Source organism: Gopherus flavomarginatus, chromosome 21 (genome assembly GCF_025201925.1).
Source record: "Gopherus flavomarginatus isolate rGopFla2 chromosome 21, rGopFla2.mat.asm, whole genome shotgun sequence".
Classification (NCBI taxonomy): domain Eukaryota; kingdom Metazoa; phylum Chordata; order Testudines; family Testudinidae; genus Gopherus; species Gopherus flavomarginatus.
Window position 1 is genome coordinate 19,015,586 of NC_066637.1, and position 21,601 is coordinate 19,037,186.

At 55.5% G+C, this 21,601-nt stretch overlaps 2 protein-coding genes across 3 annotated transcripts; both read right to left on the reverse strand.

Moving 5' to 3' along the window:
• Window positions 1–1,291: 1,291 nt before the first annotated feature.
• On the reverse strand, window positions 1,292–4,067 carry C1QC (complement C1q C chain). The gene is made up of 3 exons (XM_050931281.1): window positions 3,964–4,067; window positions 2,857–3,047; window positions 1,292–2,438 (listed from the first exon to the last, which is right to left on the reverse strand). The coding sequence occupies exons 2-3, from the start codon at window positions 3,035–3,037 to the stop codon at window positions 1,882–1,884; spliced, it is 738 nt and encodes a 245-aa protein (XP_050787238.1). The 5' UTR covers window positions 3,038–3,047; window positions 3,964–4,067; the 3' UTR covers window positions 1,292–1,881.
• Window positions 4,068–5,994: 1,927 nt separating this feature from the next.
• Window positions 5,995–10,653, reverse strand: C1QA (complement C1q A chain). Of its 2 annotated transcripts, XM_050931282.1 has the most exons (4): window positions 10,484–10,511; window positions 9,220–9,271; window positions 8,427–8,596; window positions 5,995–7,907 (listed from the first exon to the last, which is right to left on the reverse strand). In XM_050931282.1, the coding sequence occupies exons 3-4, from the start codon at window positions 8,587–8,589 to the stop codon at window positions 7,339–7,341; spliced, it is 732 nt and encodes a 243-aa protein (XP_050787239.1). In that variant the 5' UTR covers window positions 8,590–8,596; window positions 9,220–9,271; window positions 10,484–10,511; the 3' UTR covers window positions 5,995–7,338. The 2 variants fall into 2 exon arrangements, with proteins under 2 accessions (XP_050787239.1, XP_050787240.1); XM_050931283.1 differs by lacking the exon at window positions 9,220–9,271 and having other exon boundaries at window positions 10,484–10,653.
• Window positions 10,654–21,601: the final 10,948 nt, after the last annotated feature.

The window sequence follows — 21,601 nt, forward strand, 5'->3', positions numbered from 1 at the left end:
AGGGAGGGACCCAACTCCAGGGAGCAGGTGCAGTTTGGCTCACACACGGCACTATCCTGCCAGGCGTTGGGCACTACTCCTGGGGCTGAGGGGCTGGTCTGCCTTGCAGGAGATGTGCAAGGATCAGTCTCTTGTGTCTGTGCATTAAAGGGAAGCGTTGGAGCTTTACAGACCTGTTCCAGCCTCTCAGGATGCCCCCCGAGGCTCCGTGGCATCCCCCAGCTCCTGCCAACATTCAGTACCTCTGAGCTGGCCTCGGAGAGGCCCCAAGGATCCTAATCCCATCTGACAATCCCTGTGTCCATGGCAGGAACAGGACAGTTATGCTTTATAACGATGGCTCGGCGCAGAGCTGGGGGGCCCAGCAGCTTCCCCCATGAAGTCTTGGAAGCCTTGAGGTGAGGCACCAAGACCCGGAACACCAATGTGGGACCAACCCACAAGGCCGGGATTGAGGAATGGGACCCAGGAGTCCTCAGGCCATTTCCGTTTGAATGAGGCCTGGCTGTGTGCTGTGCCCATGGAGCGCCTGGGTGCTGGGGTCGGGGTGTGCCAGGTGCCAAGGCCAGGGGGATACTGGCACTGTGTGTGTTTGCCAGGGGGATGAACTGGGGGCTGGGGCAAGCCAATTTGGGATAAATTTGGCCCTACGGCTGTGACTCACCTGCATCCTTGTGCCGGCAGAGGGAGAATCCATCTGGGGTTGGGATGGGGGGCAGACACTGTTCCCCAGGGCCCCATGGGGAAAGGCAGCTTAACTTGCAGTCAGAGCTGACTGGTACCCAGGGTCTGAACCAGCCCATTGCCTGGCCACAGCCTCTACCTGGGAGGGCTGAGACCCCAGGGAGGGAGATGGAGCCTGGGCCTCTGTGTAGGGCTGGGAAACAGGACCTCTCCTCCCCTGCTTCACTCCCTTGGGCAGAGGGAGCTCAGCACAGCCCTGCTCTGAAACAAAACCCCCTTTCCCAACTGTGCCCAGCCACCCACCACGGGAGTGTGCACCCTGCCCAGGCAATGGAGGCCTGGCTGGGCATTTGTGGCGTTCGTTGCCTAGCTCCTGTAACCAATGCAATAGAAATACCTCACACACACACAGGTTCACACACACACGTGTGCACATACACAGGTGCACACACACACATCCACACCCACTCACGCACACACACATACGTACGCACACACACATCCACACGCACGCACACATCCACATATGTGCGCGCGCACACACACACACACACAGGTGTCTGATATGCTGCGTAGTGTGGGTAAACATCAGCCATGAGACATCAGGCCCCGTGCCACAGAGTGAGGATTTATTGACATTTTCGACAAGTTCACGGCCAAGTTCCCTTTCCAGATTTTCTGGGACAAGCCCGTCCCTGGCACGACTTGCTGGGGGCAGTAGGGAGACCCCAGGGCTGGCTTTGGCCCTCTGGGTGTGAGCAGCGTGAAGCAGTGGGGGTTAGTGCATGCAGCAGCTAGACCCTGTACTGTGTAGGGAGCACAGAGTGGCTGGGGACAGCGGGGACAATGGCCAGGCGGGGACGCAGCCAGACAACCCCCTTCCCTTACACTTGGTGACTCTGCCTCAAAAACACATGTGAAAAACCGCTTGGCCCTGGTTAGCTTTTGGGTGGCGTCTGGGTGGCTACTGGGACCTGACAGGGGCAGGACTGCAGCCAACAGGCTCTGCCCCAGCCCTAAGCAAGCTGATGCAAGCAGCTTTTGGAGAATCAGAGGGCCTGTGGAGAGCGCCCCAGGGCTGCCATTCCCTTGTGCCCCACTGTGAGGCGCTGCGATGCAGGGCGAGAGCCAGCATGCACATTAGAGGGCAGAGAGAGGCTGGGATCAGCTGGCGCGGGCAGGGCTGGGCTGGCCTGCCTAGTCTGGGAAGAGCAGGAATCCGGAAAAGACACTGTCGGAGCCAGCAATGCCCACCATGCCGTTGTAGTCATTGACTGCCAGCCAGAGCTGGTGCCCGGCATCCATGCGCAGCAGGAGGCCCCCGGAGCTGACCTGCTTGATGTTGGACATGTGGTCGCAGAAGCTGGCCACCTTCTGCCTGTTCTTGTACATGTTGACACAGAGGTTGGCGGTCTGGGAGGTGTGGAAGACGAAGTAGTAGAGGCCAGGCACGCGGCAGGTGAACTTGCCAGAGGTGGTGTTGTAGTCCTCGCTGAGGTTGGTGATGGCGTGGTTGAACACCACAGGGGCATTCTTGTCCGGGTACTGCCCGGTCTGCCTCATTACTGAGAAGGCCGACTGGTGCTTCTGCTTGTAATTGCCTGGCAGGCCGGGGCCCCCAGGCTGACCGTACTCGCCCGGCTCTCCCCGGGTGCCAGGGGGACCCATGGGACCATTTTTTCCTGGCAGGCCGGGAATGCCGGGGTCTCCTTTCTCCCCCTTGGGCCCTCGGGTTCCAGGAATGGCCAGAATGCCTGTGGGGTTCCAGGAAGTGTCCGTCAGAGTGGATCCGGTGGCTCAGAGCATTGCCCTCCTGCCCTGGTGGCTGAGTGGTCGTGACCCCAGCCTAGCCTGGCTATGTGGACAAGTCCTCTCCCCCCAACTCCGCGTCTGCAAAGGGTTGGTATCCCTGAGCCAGCCCCCAGGGGTTTGATGCTGAGCCGGCAACTGTGCCGGTGTCTGCGCTCCTGCAGGAAAGGTGCAGGAGAAGGGCAGCTGATTCCCTGTGTGGGACGTGTCCTCTCCTCTCCCTCTGTGTTTTCCCACCTGTCTGCCCAGGACAGAGCTGGCACTAATCCTCCATCTTCCGGGCACTATGGGCCTCAGGGAGCCCTCTGGTGACACCTCTCCAATGCCCCCTCTCTTGACTAGCTTCTATTAGAGGGCACCTACCTGGTTCGCCTTTGACTCCTTTCAGACCATCTCTGCCATCCTTGCCAGGCATGCCAGGCGTGCCAGGTAGCCCAGGGGTCCCATAGCAGTTGTGGGAAGCACTGCCTGTCACAGTGGTCTCCAGCGCCAGGAGGAGAAGGGCTAGGCCCAGGCCCACTGGTTCCCAGACATTCTTGGCCATCTTTGTCCTACTACGAGTGGAAATGCAGAGAGTGTTGAGGGTCCCTGCCCTGTCGCTGCGGACATAGCGGAGGCCCCTTGCTGCCAGGCCAAACAGCAGCATCTCCACCCAGTGACAGACTGCAGGTTACACTGACCCTCGCTCTTACCAGGAGCCACCCTCCCTCGGCTCGCCATGCCCACCCGTTCCCGCCTCCTGGGCACAGCCTGTCCCCTCGGCAGCTTGCCTGGGTCTGGAACGCTGCCTGACAGGCTTTGCCAGCTGGAGCCCAGAGCCCATCCAGAGAGCCAGAGCAGCGTCTCCCTCTCAACCCTCGTGGGCAGCCCCTCTCCTTTTCGGCAGCCCTTCCCGCTCCCTGCTCTGAGCATAGGTCAGGAATGGCCCTGCTGCTAGTGCATGGACAGAGATGCTTGAGCTGCCTGGCCCTGGTTTGCCGGTCACTGGTGCTGGCTGTAGCCCACAACACAGCTGGGTTGCCGGAGGAAGGTCCATTCTGGGGTTCCCCAGTGCTGGCACAGGCACAGCTCAGCTCCCAGGGCGTTGTCCTATTCCCAGGATCCCAGGCACTGCACTGTTTGGGGGGCAGGTATGCCTTTCCACAATCTGTCCCTGCACTGGGCAGTGCACTGCCCACCGTGGCTGCCCCACACCAGTGCACCTGCTGGCCCCTGGCTCTGCCCTGTGCCCTCCTACCTGGCAGGGGCTCTTAGACCCAGGAGTCCAGCAGAGAGTTATGCAGAGTGACCTGCCAGTGGCCAGGAGCAGGCTATTGGGGTATCCTTGCTGTGAACCCACCAGCCAGCCCTTCCCCAGCCACATGTCAGCTCCTGTGGCCACGGCAATGCCTGCCACCGTGCCCACAGCCCAGTGACATGGGCCTAGCCGCTTCATCAATGTCCTGTGACTGCCCCCCATCAGCGCCTTACCTCTCTGGGGCAGGGCGCTGGCTCCCACGCTCTCCGGAGGGCTCTGCTGCGGCGGGGCTGCTGGCTGGCTTGTCAGAGTTCCGACTGTGACACCAGCCAGGAGGAAGTTGGTGGCTGAAAGAGGCCAGGACAGGCCTCTTGGAAAGACCAGCCCCTTTGCCGGGACCCTGGCCAAGTTTCACATCCCTGTCCTGGGCATTTCTTCTGAGCAAGCGTTTTCCACAATGCCGGACAGTGCTAAACGCCAAGCCAGCACTCTCCACCTGGCCAGGGCCTGGCCACCAAGGGGCCAGGGCAGGAAGGACCACCCCGAGGGGTGCCAGGGCCAGCAGCAGGACCAGGGGCTGTGTGCAGTGCTCACAGCTGATCCAGAGGCAGATGTTCACCTCCCTCAGGGCACTGCTGCTCTGCTCACCTTCCCGCTTTCTTCCACTCCCCCCGAGACTGAAGTGTAGGACTGCAGATGGCCATGCTGGGGGTTCCCCCACAGTGGCACGACGTCATCCCAGTGCCTGGGGCACCTGCTCAGAATCCTGTGACCTCCAACACTTGCCCATCAGTGGGGGGATGAGGGTTAGTGCTGAGTCTGTGTCATCCCCATCTCCTGGCACATGTCATGGCCTGCTCCCAGCCTCCCACCGGGCACCCTGGCCAGCCCAGCCCTCCCCTAAGTCCCCTGGGTGCCAGCAAAAAAGATTGAATTGGGGGGGTTGCGGTCAATACCCACATAACTCCTGCTTCCTTTTGCTGAAGAATGTTTTTGGATCAGTGAAGGGCTCGTGGCACACACCGGGAATCCGGTAACCAGCCCCCTGGGAGGGGTCCTGATGCCATGGCCCATACCCGGGTATCACCGCTCTGGGCAGTGCCCAGGGCCCAGGTGTTAGCTCACTAGCTGCATCAGCAGAAGTCTTTTTCAAGGCCGAGCTGGTTGAGCCGTCCATCCGTCTGTCCATTGTGTTCCAGGAGCGCAGGCCACTGGACGAGGCACTGGCTCCAGTGAGGAGCACACAGCGCCCCCCAGTGTGAGTGAGCAGCGCTCTTTCCCCTCTCCCTTCCTCTGTCACTGTGGGTAGGGTGCTAAGGGGCAGACGCAGCCCCCAGAAGGAATCCAAGCTTACCCCCAGGGGTGTCCAATGCGTGCTCCCTGAAGTACCAGCTCTGCCCTCTGTGAGGGGCACATGCCCTCTGCCCCTGCCTGCTTTGCTTGTTGTGTGTAGGGAGGAGGGTAATGCCCTGGGGCCATAGCAGAGGGCAGCACCCATGCTCCCTGCAGCATCACACCTGGCTCCCCTCCCCCTTTTCCCATGATGGCAGAGCCCTCCTTCTCACCAGCAATCCAGTGCCTGGGCGCGTCACAGGGCAGCCCACCGCGCAGGAGTCCTGGAACTGAGCCTGCAGCCTGGCCCGAGTCAGGTGAGCCCATTGCCCACATGCACTGGGATCAGGGCCCTGGGTGCTGGGCAAACCAATGGGCTGCTGGCCTCATTCTGATTTAGGAAGAAAAAAGTGTCACCCTCCCAGAGACTCTTCTCCCAGCCCCATTGCTCCCTGTCACGCCCAGACACCAAGGGCCAAGTGGGCCACAGGATCTGGATGCCCACTGGCCCTGTGGGGTCCCTCCTGCTCGGGACAGACTGAGGCAAGTGGCTGCTGGCCGTGCTGCACCTGCTATGTAGCTGCAGCGTATTTGGGTCAGCCAGGCTAGTCCCTTTCCCCGGGTGTCGGGTAGAAAGCCGCCCACCTGGCATCGCTTTCAGTACTGACAGATCAGACTGACACTCCGGCCATGTTGGCTCCCTTAGCCTCCACATGGCTTGGAGCCTGAACTCGCTGGACAGCACTGGGATGGGGGAACTGGAGCCAAAGGCAGCCTCTGCAAAGGCTGGTGAGTTCAAATCCTGAGGGGGTCTTTCCTGGGGGACGCCAGCCCGTTGTGCTCTGGGCCTGTGCTGCTCCTGGCTCCGAGGGGGCCCGGACACTGACCGTTTGCAGGAAGATGTGAACGAGAAAGAAAACCAAGGCACTGGATGGAACTGAGCGAGGGAAAGAAAGGGTTTATTCATCTGTGCTGATGGGAAGGAGGTGAAAGCCAGGGGTGGCCTGCAGCCAGCTCCGGATTTGCAGTGGTTAGTACAGACTGAGCCACAATCGACAGCAATTTCCTATCAGGGAATAAAGGGGCCAGAGTGGGGGAATGACACCGGTGACAACTGATCTCCTTCGGCAGGAGGGTGAGAACCAGCATGGCAGGAAGATCTGAGCCCCTGGGACCGGGGCGCTGTCTGCGACTGAGCTGCTTGGACAGAGCACAGAGTGCGACCGCTCTCCTCGGCCTGGGGGACACAATCCGTGCTGAATGGCAGCGCCTGGCCGGGAAGGTGGGGGACCCTGCCTGGAGTGGGAGCAGTGGTTCTTTAGGCAGCCTGCCAGCTGTTGATGATGGAATGGACCTGCCTGGAAGGCGAGATGACACTTCCCAGGGCGTTAGCTGGGGTTACAGAGCAGCCAGCAGCTGAGCCAACACAGCCTGTCTATCACCTCCCCCTGGACACTGCCTCCTCTGCGCTACATGCCACGTCCTGGTCCCCAGCGCAGCTCTCTCGAGGCCGCACACTAGCAGGAGGCACGTTACAGGGACGCAGGCCCAGGGAAGAGGGGTGCCCAGCAGGACAGGGTCACTGTCGCAGGCTTTGGCCTTTTGCAGACAGATCTTGTCTAAGGCCTGGGCTGTGGGCTGTGGTGTCATGGCAGTGGGGCCAGAGGACGGAGCCCCCCCTTGTCTGAGGAGCCCCACACTTGGGTGCTGGGAGGGAGGCCCCTGCTGCGAGTGACCTGGGAAGTCCAGATGCCATCCCATGAGTGGGACCAGGCCCCTGCCAGCCCGGGGACAGGTAGGGATTCCCGGTCTGTTTGGCATGCTGGGAGTATGCTCGTCCCACAATGCCCAGAACCAGCCTGCCATGGCACAGGCTGCCCGGGGCAGGCACTTAGGGCCCAATCCTGGTGCCATCAAAGCCAAGGGGAGCTCTGCAGGAGCAGGGTCTGGGCCATGACGCCTGGCCATATATCCCCTACACTCGTGGAACTGGACACAAATTATTTGTATACAGGCTCTGGGGAGCTCAGCAGCCGGCTCCCACCCCTGCCTGGCACACAGGGCACCCAGTCTCAGTGCCACGGAGGTGGGCGGGCACAGGCGCAGCGCTCTCCTGAGTGGCTGGGTGGGGAAAGGCTGGGTCTGCACACACTGGCTGGCCTGCGGCCCCCCAGGACTCGTGCCCACCTCTGTCAGGGCTCTCACAGGCCAGCGGGCGAAGCGGCGGGGGCTCGGAGGGGCAGGGGCTGCCTTGCTGTAGCGCTGGCTGAGAGGCGTCACTGGGTCTCAGGGAAAAGCAGGAAGCCGCTGAAGACACTGTCGGCCTCGGTGCCGTCGTACACCCGATTGCCTTGGCGGGGGTCGCTCTCGAGCCAGACCCGGTCGTTCTTGGCCAGCTGGAGCACGCTGCTCCCTGAGTTCACCTGCAGGATGCCTCGGCTGTTGCTGTCGCAGACGCCCAACTCCTTTCTCTCGTTGCGGATGAGGCTGAGGCAGAGGTTCCCGCTGGAGATCACCTGGAAGGCAAAGTAGTAGACACCGGGCACCCGGCAGGTGAACTGGCCCATCTCGGTGTTGTAGGCGCTGTCCTGGTCGGTGATGACATTGTCAAAGACCACGATGTTCCCGCTGGTGCGGGGGTTCTTCCTGGAGGCCGAGAAGGCGGGCCGGGGCTGATCCTTGATATTGCCAGACTTGCCTTTGGCTCCCTTCCTCCCCGGCGGCCCTGGGAGCCCGGGGGAACCATTTGGCCCCCTGTAGCCCTGGTTCCCAGGCATGCCGGGAGGCCCAGGTTCCCCTTCATCACCTTTGGGTCCCCGGATTCCCGACTTTCTTCCCGGTAACCCTGGAAGAGAGGAGCAGGCCGTGGCTGACGGAACCTTGCCCAAGCATTGTGGGCTGACACCAGCCACATCCCCCCCACGAGCAACCACCTTCCAGCCAGAGCCCGTCTCCATCCCTTGCACTGAGCCTACCTGGGCCAGAGCCTGGCTCCCTCACCTCTGCCAAGCCGGCCTGGGCCAGAGCCTCCAGCTCCATCCTCACTAGCAAGCCGGCCTGGGCCAGAGCCCCCAGCTCCATCCTCACTAGCAAGCCGGCCTGGGCCAGAGCCCCCAGCTCCATCCTCACTAGCAAGCCGGCCTGGGTCAGCTCCCAGCTCCACCCTCACTGCCGAGCCAGCCTGGGCCAGCTCCTGACTCCATCCCCTCCACCAAGCCAGCCTGGGCCAGAGCCTGGCTCCCTCCCCTCCGCTGAGCCAGCCAGCGCTGGGTTGGAACTGGTGCCCTAGAGACGACACCCAGCACCATCCAGCCCTCCTTGTGTTCTCAGCCCTGGGAGCTACAGCTTCCCTCTCCCCACTTACCTGGCTCGCCTGTGTCGCCTTTCTGCCCTGGCCTCCCGTTGAGGCCCGGTACTCCAGGGTAGCCATCTTTGCCTGGCGGTGCTTGACACACGTTCTCCTGAGTTACTGCCATGCCCAGGATCATGGCCAGGGTGCTGGCTGCCAGCCAGAATCTGACAGCCATTCTGCCTCTGCAAGCACACGGTCCCCACAGCGTGAACAGTGCCTGGGACAGTCCCACAATTGCTCCCCACTGCGGAAGTCACCCCCCAGAAAGGGCACATTTCCAGCTAGTGACAACAGGCACTTCCCTACAGACCCCAACCTAACTACACACAGCCGTGGATGGGGAGCATGTCCCTCAGCCTCACACTCACACACACACACACACTCACACACTCTCTCTCTTTCTCTCTCTAATTGAGTGGGAGTGCCCCTTCAGTCACACATACAAACACAAACACACACACACTGATTGGGTGGGAGTCTCCTCTCTCTCTCTCTCTCTCTCTCTCTCACACACACACACACACACCCCGTACACTAGAGCTGGGTGAAATACTAACTGCACAAACCCTTTCAGCCTGTGGACCCTGTTGTCACTGTTTTCATTGCCTGGTTGGAAAATGTCCCTGATATTTCAGTTTTGAATTTGTCTCCAAAAACATTGTGGAGATGGCCATTCTCCTTCGCTAACCTAGGTCCTGGGTGTCGCTATGTCTGTGGGGGCGGGGGGGGGCGGCGGGTTTGGAGCTGCCGGGGAAGGACACGGGGAGCAGAAGGAGAAAGCAGCAAAGCAGCGGGCTGGCCTTACCTCCGGGGGCTGCCTTGCACAGGATGGGGGCTGGATACCAGCGGACAGGGACCTGGAAAAAGACCATCACAGCTATGCACAGAGCAGCAGAACGTGAGGCAAGTGTCAAAAAACAACTCAGTCCCCTTCTCTCCTGCCAAGGGGCCAGTGATTTGAGGGGCAGTTCTAGAAGCATGGAGTGGAGGGGGAGATAACCGATTAGAGTGGGGGTCATGAGGCCTGTGAAGTCTGCTGCCCCTGGTATTGTGGTTTTAGGGGGGCTCTGAGTGCATGCTGAGAGTGTGCGCAACCTAACTGGAGGGGGCAGGAATGACCCTTTAACAAAGATGGCCTTTCTCCAACGGGTACATTGGGGTTTAATAGACAGGGTGAGATTCTGGCCTTTTTGGTGTCAGTGACCAAACCCCTGCAGATTGCCATGGGCCCAGGCTCCCACCCAGTGTTTTAAACTTTCCTCTCTCCACTGTTCATGTGTCGATCACAATGTCACCGTTCACCAGTCTTCCACCCCAGCGTCAGCAACGGGGTAGAGATGACCTATCCAGCAAGAATCAAACCTTGGTCAGACCCAGGTTCAGAACTGGTTACATCCTGGCCATGGTCAGCATGAGGGTATGACCAGAGCCAGGAGTGTGCTAGGTCTGATGCAGATACACAATACAGAGCCCAAACTCTGCTCCCAGCCTCTAGCTGGGGGCTGAGACCCTGACCTGCGCTGCAGGGGCCCCTCGTCTGCAGGGCTGGGAGAAGAGCCTGCTCAAAGGTGACCCCAAGCCAGGAAGTGCTGTGAATGGCAGGGAAGAGGGGCCCAGAGAGGCTAGCCCCTTGGACAGGGAATCACCCGATGAGAGCTGACTGCAGCTGGGCAGGGCTCAGAGATGCTGGGCAACAGTAAGGCAAGAGCAATTGTGGGCAGAGATGCGGCTGTCATCACAGATTGGCTGCATGGCAGGGTGAGGGGATGGGACGTGGACATCCGCCTGTACAGCTTGGCTGGGCCGCCCTGCACACTTGCCTTCTCAGACGGACAGCAGGGCCTGAGGGGCTACCCCCTTCCCTGCCTCCCTCAGCCATGCAGCTGGGAAGCTCCTCGGCCCAGGACAGGCGAAGAGCGAGAGGGGCAGAGAGCTAGTCTCAACGTGGCAGGAAGAGGCTGAGGAAGAAAGGCTGCGGGATCCCGAACGCAGAGACCTGCTGCTGGGGAACCAGAGTGCAGCCCGCATGGGAGAAGTTCGCCGGGGCAGTGCAGAGAAAAGTCACTTACCTCTCCCGGAGGTTGGCTGAGGATCTGTGAGCAGGCAGCTTCGTTTGGTCTCTGACCTTCCCCGAGACAGAGAATGAGGCGGAGGGTGCAGGAGGATGGGGGCTGGGATTGCGGGTGCTTCTGTCCTGTTGGGGTTGGAAGAAGCTGCTGAGTTTCACTTCCCAACCCATTTCCCCTTTTGGTGTTTACCCCCTGCCCCGTGCTGGGTCTCCCGGAACAATAGGAACATCCTGGTCAGCAAAAGTGCTAACACTTTTAGACTCAAAACCACAGCAGAGCTGGGCAGGCCGGGCCCTGCTTCCTGCTCAGTGCCTCCCTGGCCCCCAGCAGCCCACATGGCAGGGCACCACTGCACACACCGAACAAAGCCCTGGTCCCTGGCTCCAGGAGCTGGCACTCAGAGGCTAAGGTTTGCTAAGGTTTGTGGTGTGTGTGCAAGAGCAGGGCAGGACGCCAGGGCTTGCACTACGTCTCACCAGAACTGTGATGGGGTTCTGTGTGAATCCTGCACTTTGGATGGGGCAGGGGGTTCTCAAGGGGCAAACTCAATATACCAGGATTTTAAACAAAGAAAATTGTCAAACAAATTCCATGGTGTTGCTGTGAGCTGGGTGAAACCTTGCATGGGTTGAGTTAAAACCTCAGAGGGATTAATAGGCGTGAACTCACCTGTCAATTAACAGCACTGTCAGAATGAGTTTGCCAGACATTCCCCACCTACAGAGGGCTTTCATGAGTATTTTTCTGTGTGTGTGTGTGTGTGTGTGAAGGCAGGACACACAGAAATTGAGACCACACACACCAGAGAGAGAGCCAGGAAGCCAAGCAGCAGTCAGTGAGCACAGAGTGATGCTGGGAAAGGCTAGGGAGGGGCTTTGGGGTCTGGTGTTGGCCAAAGAGTCCTGGGGTTAGCCAAGAACCTGCTCCTTTTGCTCTCGATTCCTCCTGTATTCGGAGACACCGGACTTTGTACATTCCTTGTAAAGAAACAAATACCAACCTGCACTGGTGTCCCAAGGTAACACCCCAGGGACTCAACTAGCTGCTCCAACCAAATAGGGGCAACAACATACAACCACTGATCCCAGGCCTTATCCCCCTAACCCTGTTCCCATCCCCCATCCCATTTCTCATCCCACCCCCCAACCCTGTTCTCATCCTCCATCCTGTTCCTCATCTCACCCCCCAGTCCTGTTCCCATCTCCCCATCCTGTTCCCCATAGCCCCCCTGCCTATTCCCATCCCCCCATCCCATTCCCAGTCGCCCCCAACCCTGTTCCCATCCCCCGTCCCATTTCTCATCCCACCCCCAACCCTGTTCTCATCCTCCATCCCATTCCTCATCTCACCCCCCAGTCCTGTTCCCATCTCCCCGTCCTGTTCCCCATAGCCCCCTGTCCTATTCCCATCCCCCCATCTCATTCCCCATTGCCCCCCAACCCTGTTCCCATCCCCTGTCCCATTATCCATCCTGCCCCCTAGTCCTGTTCCCATCCCTCCATCTTTTTCCCCATTGTCCCCACAGTCATGTTCCCATTACCCCATCGCCTGGCCCCTCTTCCACTGTCTTTGTGATTTCTCAGCAGGAAGACACGCCCAGCAGCAGAAGTTTGTCTTTGCCCTGCCTTTCCCCATCCTGTTAGCTTGGCTCTAAGGGGCTGGTGGGGCTGGCACAGCATTCTCCAGGCCCATCTCTCCTGGCTGTGTGCCCTCCCTCCACAGGGGCAGCGGGCACCACCCACCGAGCCCGCCTTTGGCACCAGACTCGCTTTGTCACCTGCATTCGTTTCCCTCCGACGCTGTAGCCAGCAGCAGGCACTGTGTGGCTTCCTGTACCTTTGCTGACACCAGGTTGAAAAGAGCTGCCAGAAAGTGTCCCCCTGGCACTGCAGTGCACGCATGGGGCTAGTGCAAAGCGAGTAGCAGCTCCAGTGTCTGTGACTGATGACACACAGAAACCATCTAACCGACGGCAATGGACGAGGAGAAAAACCCAGAGAGAAACGTGTGTCTGAGCAAAGCACTCAGGGAGCAGCCTGGAGGAGTAGGGACCGGCAAGCCAGTACAGCCAGCCGAGATTGCTGGAATCCACAAATGTGTAGGAACACCAGGCTTCTAGTTGGCATTTCAGAGCCCATCAGCGAGTCTCACACAAATTAGCTGGATGTGTGATCTCTGATGGCATGGGTAGCAGGAGAACAGGGAATCTGCCCTGTTTAGTGCTGAGGATGGGCATGCTCAGTGCATGTGTGAACCTGGAGAAACCTGGAAAAACCTGGAAATGCAAATATCCTTGACCTGTAAAGGGGCCCAGCCAGGACAGAAAAGAAGCTTGTGCCCTTATCTGCTTCTCTGTGAGTGCAAAGATAGCCTGAAAAGTGTGTCTCCTCCACTGTGCAGGCTGGCATGCATGCACATAGGTGGTCAGAGCACTAGTGTGATAAAGAAAGGATGAATCTGCACATGTAAGAGGTGAGTTACTCACAGAGGTAGCCAATTTTAGTCCAACAAGAGCTGAAAATGTGAGCTCTTGTAAAGGAAAAATCATGCTTCATCAATCTCTTAGAATGCTTTGAAGGGATCAGCAAACACGGACAAGGGTGATCAGTGCATATAGAGTGCTTGGACTTTCAGAAAGTCTTCGATGAAGGCTTGTAAGCAAAGTAAGCAGTCTTGAGATCAGGGGGAAGGTCCTTTCCTCAATCAGTAACTGGTTAAAAGACAGGAGACAAAGGGTAGGAATAAATGGTCAGTTTTCAGCGTGGCGACAGGTAAATTGTGGGGTCCCCCAGGATATGAACTGGGACAGTTCATAAATGATCTGAAAAAAGGGATAAAGAGTGAGGTGGCAAAGTTGGCAAATGACACAAAATTACTCAAGATAGTGTGACGGGGCAAGGCCAGATGGTTACAGTAAAGTAGTGAGGAACAGGTATGCCAGCCCCAGGCTAAACAAATCCCTGGTACCATGGTAACCAAATGGCAGTTGCTCCAGGTTAATCAAGACACTTGGGGCCAATTAAGATCCTTCTAGAAGGCAGTGGAGACAGCTAGATTGATTGGGACACCCGAAGCCAATCCAGGGCTGGCTGGAACTAGTCAAAAGCCTCCCAATCAGTCAGTGAGGCACATGTGTCAGGAGCTATAGGAGGGAGCTGTGCTGTGCTGCTGGAGGAACAAAGCAGTACAAATCTGTATCAGGTGCAAGGAAGGAGATATTGAGTGGGAGCTGCTGTGAGGAAGTGGCCGAGGGAATTGCACACGTTCTATTTCCAAAAAGTCAGCTCCATAGCTGCTAATTTTAGGGTCCCTGGGCTGGAGCCCAGAGTAGAGGGTGGGCCCGGGCTCCCCTCTCCCCTCCCCGATTAATCGATGAGACTGGGAGACAACAGAGACTGTGTGAGGGAGGGTTGCTTCTCCTCACCTCCCTTGTTGGCTTAATAATGAAAATGGTTCAGTAAGCTGTGACCCTTACCTCTGGAGAGAGAAGGGCTATGTGGAGGGTCACAGTGAGCCTCTGAGGCTAGCGAAATCCCCCAAGAAACACAGGCCCCACGGAATCAAGGACTGAGCTTTGTCACAATAGTTAAGTCCGAACTAACTGCAAAGCGTCACAAAGGGATCTCGCTAAACTGTGACGGGGCAACAAAAAAACCAAAAAGGCAGCTGAAATTCAGTGTAGATAAACGCACAGTAACGCACATTGGAAAACATCATCCCGACTATACCAACAAAATGGTGGGGTCTAAATTAGCTGTTACCATTCAAGAAAGAGATCGTGGAGACATCACCTTAGCCCCCGCTCGCCATGAGGCCCCGCCCTCTGCTCTCCTCTTCCCCCCAAGGCCCTGCCCCTGGCCAGGCCAGAAGCCAGAGCTGGGCTGTGTTAAGAGCCATCCAGTGGACCCTCCACTGCCCTGGGGAGTGCACCCTGGGGTGAAGGGACATGGGCCACAAGCAGGTGTAAGGGCTGGGTCTCCTCAAGCAGCTGGGTGGCTCTTACCATTGCCCATCTCCGGCGTCTGGCCTGGCGAGGGGGTGGGGCCTCAGGGGGAAGAGGAGGAGTGGTGGGGGGCACCACAGGGTGCGGGACTCCTGCATGTGTCCGATTTTTGCATTTTGAAAAGGTGGTCACCCTACTAGCCATACACCCGGCATTGGGGCCCTCCAGCGCTTCAAACCTCGCCTGAGAATCGGACAGTGCTCACACTGTGATAAGGCACTCAGACACTCAGACTGGCCTTAGGGTTAGACACAGGCCTGCCCCTGAAACTAAGGGCCCAAATCCCTTAGCCTCTGAGCAACAGGGCTGGCTTGTTGACTCACTGGGCAGTGTGTGGAGTTGGGACGAGTCTTTGGTTTGTGAGACTCAAGTGAGTTGGAAGAGTCCTTCTCAGTCATCATTTATTTAGATGTAGTGGGTGTTGGTCCCGCTTTGAGCAGGGGGTTGGACTAGATGACCTCCTGAGGTCCCTTCCAACCCTAATCTTCTATGATTCTATCAGATCTTCGCTATCCTGGGCATGATGTATTTTAACTTTAACTTAGTTACTGCTCTGCACACGAGATGTTTCGTCTGCTGCGAGGAGGCTGTTGACTCATTGTCTTGAGCTCTAAGAAGAAGCCAAAGGTTTGGAAGACGCGTAAGTGTGATTGGTGGCAACCTCACTTGCTGCAGACAGACAGTTACCTGGGCAGAGAGAGCACGCGAGCATGTGCGACAGAGCGCTGTAGCTGTTAATAATGTATTTTCAAGGCATACTTCACACCTCTCCTTCTGACGCTTTTCTGTTTCATGACTTACAGTTGGACTATGCCCAGGGTACGATCTAGAACAATGAACAGCTGTGTCACCTCAGCCGTTCAGCCTGGGATGCCCTTTACTATGCTTTGCTGCTGTAGCTACCACTCCTGATCTGCTCACACCCAACCTCCAGCATGTAAGTCACTCCCAGTTATATTGTAGGAGTGCTGCAGCCAGCCACTCTTGACTTCCTGTGACGAACTGGGAATGTCTTAATGTTTGCTCTGAATACTGTGTTGGTGCCTCAGTGTCCCCTAGGCAGTTCTTAAGTATCTAGGTGGTGGAATAAGGGTGTGTGATTGCTACAGAGCAAATGGCCAGTGCACTTCAATGCCTGGCACTCTGTCTCCTAGCAACTGATGGCCTGGCTCCTTCTCTGCAAAGGTGCCAGCTGAAGGTGTTGGAGACAAAGAGGTTAGGTGACCTCCTGGCCTGGGAAAGTGGCTGAGCAGAGAGGAGGGGCTGGAGGGGTTGTTAGGCTGGAGCTGGCTGGGGACGAGGAGTGAAGTGCAGATGTGGGGGTCTGGCTCACTGCCCCCCAGAATGGACCCGGCCGAGGGGTCCGGCTCGCGGTATCTACCAGCTATGTTTTAGACCGTGTTCCTGTCATCGAATAAACCTCTGTTTTATTGGCTGGCTGAGAGTCATGTCTAACTGCAAAGTGGGGGTGCAGGACCCTCTGGCTTCCCCAGGACCCCGCTGGGGCGGGCTCGCTGTGGGAAGCGCACACAGGGCAGAGGATGTTGAATGCTCCAAGGAGAGACCCAGGAGGTGAAGGAGTGTGAGCTTCTTGCCCTGAAAACAGTCTGCCCCAAGGGAGAGGAGGCTCCCCAAAGTCCAGACTGGCTTGGTGGGGAGCAGTTCCAGAGCATCGCCCGGTGACTTTGTGACACTTCCTTTGCAGGCAGACACCAGATATTCCCCAGAAATGTACATCTTGTACTGCCCAGCTCTCTCCTGGACAATACAAGCTCATAGAAAGTATGTCATTTTATTAATAGAAAATGATATGCACAAATCCTGTTATCTCAAATGGAGTTTCTCAAACACTTCAATCCAAACACACTGGTTTAGATGAAACAATAAAACAAGTTTATTAACTACAGAAGGATGGATTTTAAGTGAATACAAGTAATGCAACTAAAAGTTAGAACTAGTCACAAGAAAAATAAAAATAAAATGGAACTAATGCCTGACGTAACAACCTAGAGTGAATTCAAAGCAAGGTCTTTCTCACCACAAGTTTCAGCGGTCCTACTGGCTAGACTTCTTTCAGTCAGGATCTGTCCCCCAGTCCAATGCTACTTCTTTTGAACTTCAGGTGTCATAGATGCTGTGCGCAGAGAGAACAAAGTGATAAGTGCAGACAATTGATAAGGGAAGCTAAAGGTATCCATGAAAAATATATGGCTGGTATGGTTAAGGACAGCAAGAAATAATTCTTTAACTATATCAGGAAGAAATGAAACCCTAGTATAATATTTCTGGCAGATGTTGTCAGGAGCATCAAGGGCTACCTTCAATATTTTAGGGTGTGATCGTCTGTACACCATCTGCATCTGCCCTTCTCCCTTACAGTTCTCTCCTTTCTTTAAGAAGTATCTCTGACTCAGGTTCAGGAGACACAAAGTCTGTGAGGATGGGAAACCCCTGCTGTTTCTTTGCTAAAATGTAGATTTCTCTCCCACACCATCTTTCCTGTCAAAGAATGTCCATTTAACAGGCGATGGCCCATTTGACCTACTTTACACTTGGCTGAGGTGTCAGCTTGTCCTTTGTCTCTGAGGAACTGGTTTGGCCGCAGCCTGGCCAGCTGCTTCCCCTGCTTGCAGGAGAAGAGAGTTCAGCCAGCAGCCCGGGAAGCAAATCAAAGAGCTGCCAGCTCACCTGCATTGTCCCCAGTGGGTTTACCTGCACACCTGGATTCTTCCCGGCTGCTCCTCAGACTTGGAATATGTCTTAGTAACACTGTACAGTGGAATGTTGCCACACTGATTTTATCAGGGCAATACTGACCGGTGAGATGTGAGTTTTCGAATGATACCTCACAAGGCATACTTGTACAAAGATTATTATAATGGTGTGCAAGGGGTGAATACGGGGGTACCGATCGCCACACCGTCCTTATCTAGCACTGGACTATACCATTGCTACTGTTAGCCTGTGGCTAGGGTGCTAGAGGAAAGGAGCCCTCTGCACTGCTGAGCTGGAGCAAGAAACAGAATAAGCAGATCTTGACATGGGTGAGACCTATCCACAGAAGCCAGGCAGCACTGCCCCCTAGGGGCTGGAGATGGACCTGTCCAAATACATTCATGGGCTCTGTGATTTCATTACCTGGTGACAGCAAAGCATGAGTGGGATGCCCCAGAGAGGAAAGAGGGTGGGACATTTGTCCATTAGGCGATGGGGCAATGGAGGCAAAGGACACTGCCCAAGGCACTACAAGATGGAAGTTTTACTTACCATTCACATAAACCTGTGGCTGATTTATTATTGTTTTTTTCTCCAGTAAATGCTGGGTTCCCTTTCCCCTTACTAATTACGTGTTCTTCGTTTCGCACACAAAGACTCACTGCTTGTGGGAGGGGATGTATTGCTTGTCAAGCACACCCAGCAGAGGGATTTAGTTTTCCCAGGTGTCGGGGTTGAGCTAGTGTGTTTATTTATTTTACGAGGAGCCCTATGTGAGGTTAACCAGGGTGCAATTTGGACTGAGGAACAGCTGTGTCCCCTCAGTTCTCCAATCTGGGGTGTCTTTTACACTGCTCTACTGTGAGAGCAGCGACTCCTGGTCTGCTTCCGCACAGCCTCCAGCATGTGAACCACTCCCAGCTATACTGTGTGAGTGCTATGGCCAGCCACTCTTGGATTACACTGCAGGGAAACACCAGCCAATTTCCAGTCCCAGACTTTCCCCACAAATGTGCATCTTGTACTGCCCAGCTTTCTCCCAGACAACACAAGCTCATATAAAGTTCCTCATTTTATTCATCGAAAATGGTATGCACTAAATCTTTTATCCCCAGTAGAAGTTCCCAAACACTTCAGTCCAAACAATCGGGCATAAAAGTCAGAACTGGTTACAAGAAATTAAAAGTAAAACACAAATAACTGAACAAGCTAAGTGAATTCAAAGCAAAGTCTCTCACGCCACATTTCAGCAGTCTGACTGGCTGAATTTCCTTCAGTCAGGATTCCTCTTCCAATCCAATGTTCTTGTTCTTCAGGTGTTGTCGATGCCCTGGGTAGAGAGAAAGGGAGAGACCATTTGGGGCGTCTGCTCTCCTTTCTTGTAGTTCTTTCTCTTCTTTGAGAATCATCTCCAGCTGAGGTTCAGGAGACAGAAAATCTGTGTGGATGGGAACCCAAAGCTGTCTCTTTGTCAAGATGTAGATTTTTTGCTCACACCCTCTTTTCTGTCAGAGAATCACCACTTAACCAGGGGATGGTACATTTGATTTCGCTGACACCTGTCTGAGTTGTCATCTTTCCTTTTGTCTCTAGCGAACGGGTTTGTGACTGCTTCCCAGTTGAACGTGTCTTAGTAATATCATACGGTAGAATCTTATAACTTTACAGATAATGTTGCCACATATATTTTACCTGTACAATAATCAGCAAATTATGAGTTTTCAAATGATATCTCACAAGGAATACTTTTTTTTCAAAATGTATCATAATTTTGTTAAAGCGGTGAACATAGGGGTACAGAATGTGACTCTCTAAAATATTGAAGCCGGCCTTTGTTGCTCCTGACAACACCTGACAGAAGGGTTATACTAGGGTTTTATTTGTTCCTGATATATTTAAAGAATTATTTCTTACTGTCCTTGACAGTACCAGCCATAGAGTTTTAATTGGTACTTTTAGCTTCCCTTATCAGTTGTCTGCATTTTTTAACTGCTGGTTTTCACTCATTGCTAATGGCTCCCCCCTTTTTCCATTTGCTCCATACTGTTTCCAAGATTCTCTTGGCGGATTCCAGAAGTAGTCAAGGGCATGCCCATGCCACAGGCACCACAGCCAGGCTCTGCACACCCACCAGAAAGGTGAGTATGGTGTATGGTAGGGTGAAGCCTCTCAGTCTAATGACCTCCTGTCAGCTCAGTATGTGGAAGTGTCTCTGTGTATGTCTGTGCTCTGCTGAAAGCCCAGCCTTGGCCCAGGCACATCATCTTTGGAAATGGGGTCTGTCTGTCTCATGCTTCCTCCTCTCCCCAACACCGATGGACAGCGTGTGAGAGCTCTGTGCCAGTGGACAGCAGTGCCTCCAGCAGACAGGAATGACCTGCTGGCTTAGGCTGCCCACTGGTGTAAGGGGCAGGCACTCAAAGGAAAGCCTGGGGCATGGAAGGAAACAGCCTCTGAAGACTTCACATCCCTGTGTCCCCCACTGGCCGTGCCTCCAGACTGTGTAACAACAGACCCCACAGGGTCCATCCCTGCCCCACACCGTGATGTGCATGTGCCCATGCCAGCTGTTACAGGTGAACCCCATCTGACACACATGACCTAGATTTCAGGAAAGTGTTTGACATGGTCCCCCCCAACATTCTTACATACAGACTGGAGATGTGGGTGTCTCAATTTGAGGGTCACAGCACTGTACTCCCCCTCTGTAGTCCCTAAAGGGCACCCACTTAGGTTTCCAGCTCCCAGCCATCGTGTGTGTGTGTGTGTGTGTGTGTGTGTGTGTGTGTGTGTGTGTGTGTGTGTGTGTGTGTGTGTGTGTGTGTCCGGCATCACTCTACCTCCAGACCGGGGTTTTATGGCTGCCCAACTCTCTGCCTTACACTGGGATATCCCCAGCAAGCCAGACTGCCTAATGCCCAGCATGTGTGCTTTGATCTCTCTGTGAGGACTATGAAGACTGTATTGCCAGCAATTACAAGTTACCACCCAGCTTTTCCTAAGCAAGCATCTTTACGCTCAAGGGAAAAAGCCTTACAGAGAAAACATGAAAAACAATAAAAGTTCCTACACACCTGCTGAAACTTTCCGCAAGTCACCCATCAGTCTTATGGGGCCCTGGCAGGTCAAGGCCCTTCCAACCCTTCTGCAAGGGTTGGAGCTGCCTTGGCCAGATGGTCCTGTCTGTTTGCTGGGTCAGAAAGAAGACTCTGAGTCAGTTTAAATGCAGCCGTTTTCTATCAAAATCCATTTTTCTTTGGCTCCTAGTTACTAGACAATGCAGCTTGAAACATTCTATACAAACCACTTCAGGGGGTGGTACCCTCTAGAGTTGTTTAGTCTTAGTGACTCACCTTAATCCCTCCACCCCCATTTTTAGTTCCTCTAGGAGCTGGGTAACCCTCCCCCATGGAGTCGACCACAATCAAACACAACCCCACAGACAATGCTTGCAGCTGCACTACCTGTCACAATGGGCACAAGGTGGTGCTGCTGCACGATGGAGGCACAACTGGCTGGGATAATTTTCATGCTGAGGAAGTAGTCACAGCCCCTGTCAGATGAATGAGCGGTGCTGGCCTGTCTGCTAGCCAGATTCTTATCTGCAGCTGGCCTTGTCAATTCCACAGCTGCAGCGTTTTCACAAGAACTCCTAGAATCTCTGGCTGCTGCATGCACAGCCCATGTGACGGTGGAAGCTGAGTACTGATTTTTATTCCATTCTTTTTCCATGTCCTTTGCTGAGACTAGAGAAGTGGTGCTGCAGGCGTTCGAACGCAGCCTTTGATCAACTTACCAGCCGTGTACACGTCCACTTCCCTGGCTGGGTCCTGTGACACTCTGAGCGCAGCTCTTGCTACCTGCTATTGCCGACTTGACAAAACAACTTGTGCTGCCCTCGCTGCTGCTCTTTGAAGTGGCAAATCTAGTTCCCTTCGCTGTGAGATGTTGCAGGCCAGATGGTGCAACTCTCTGTGCAGGGTGGGGCTCTGGGGCTCTGGCCACGTCTGGGCAACCTCCGGACAATGGAGCCTCCTTTCTTTATTGCCTGATCAGAAGCAAGTTTAAACATTTTCCGAACAACCTCATAGTACCTGCTACTCTGTCCTGGTGCCCAGCAGCACACCCGGGTATGAGGCAGCCCCTAATGGCTCTCCTCCGCCTGTCACCTCCCATTGTCCAGGCCTGTCTCAGGACTCCCATGCCCTCCAGCCTGGTCTGCTTGACTGTGTGGCCATGTGCATGGGCAGTAGCACTGGGTTATGGGGGCTTTCTGCTGCCATCTCCTGGTGAGGCTGGTCAGTGCGGTGATTGCACATGACTCCAACTGTGCCACGGAGTCAGTCTGCGGGTAGTGTGGAGTGCCAGGGAGGGGGCTGGGATGCTGTAAATGAGACAGA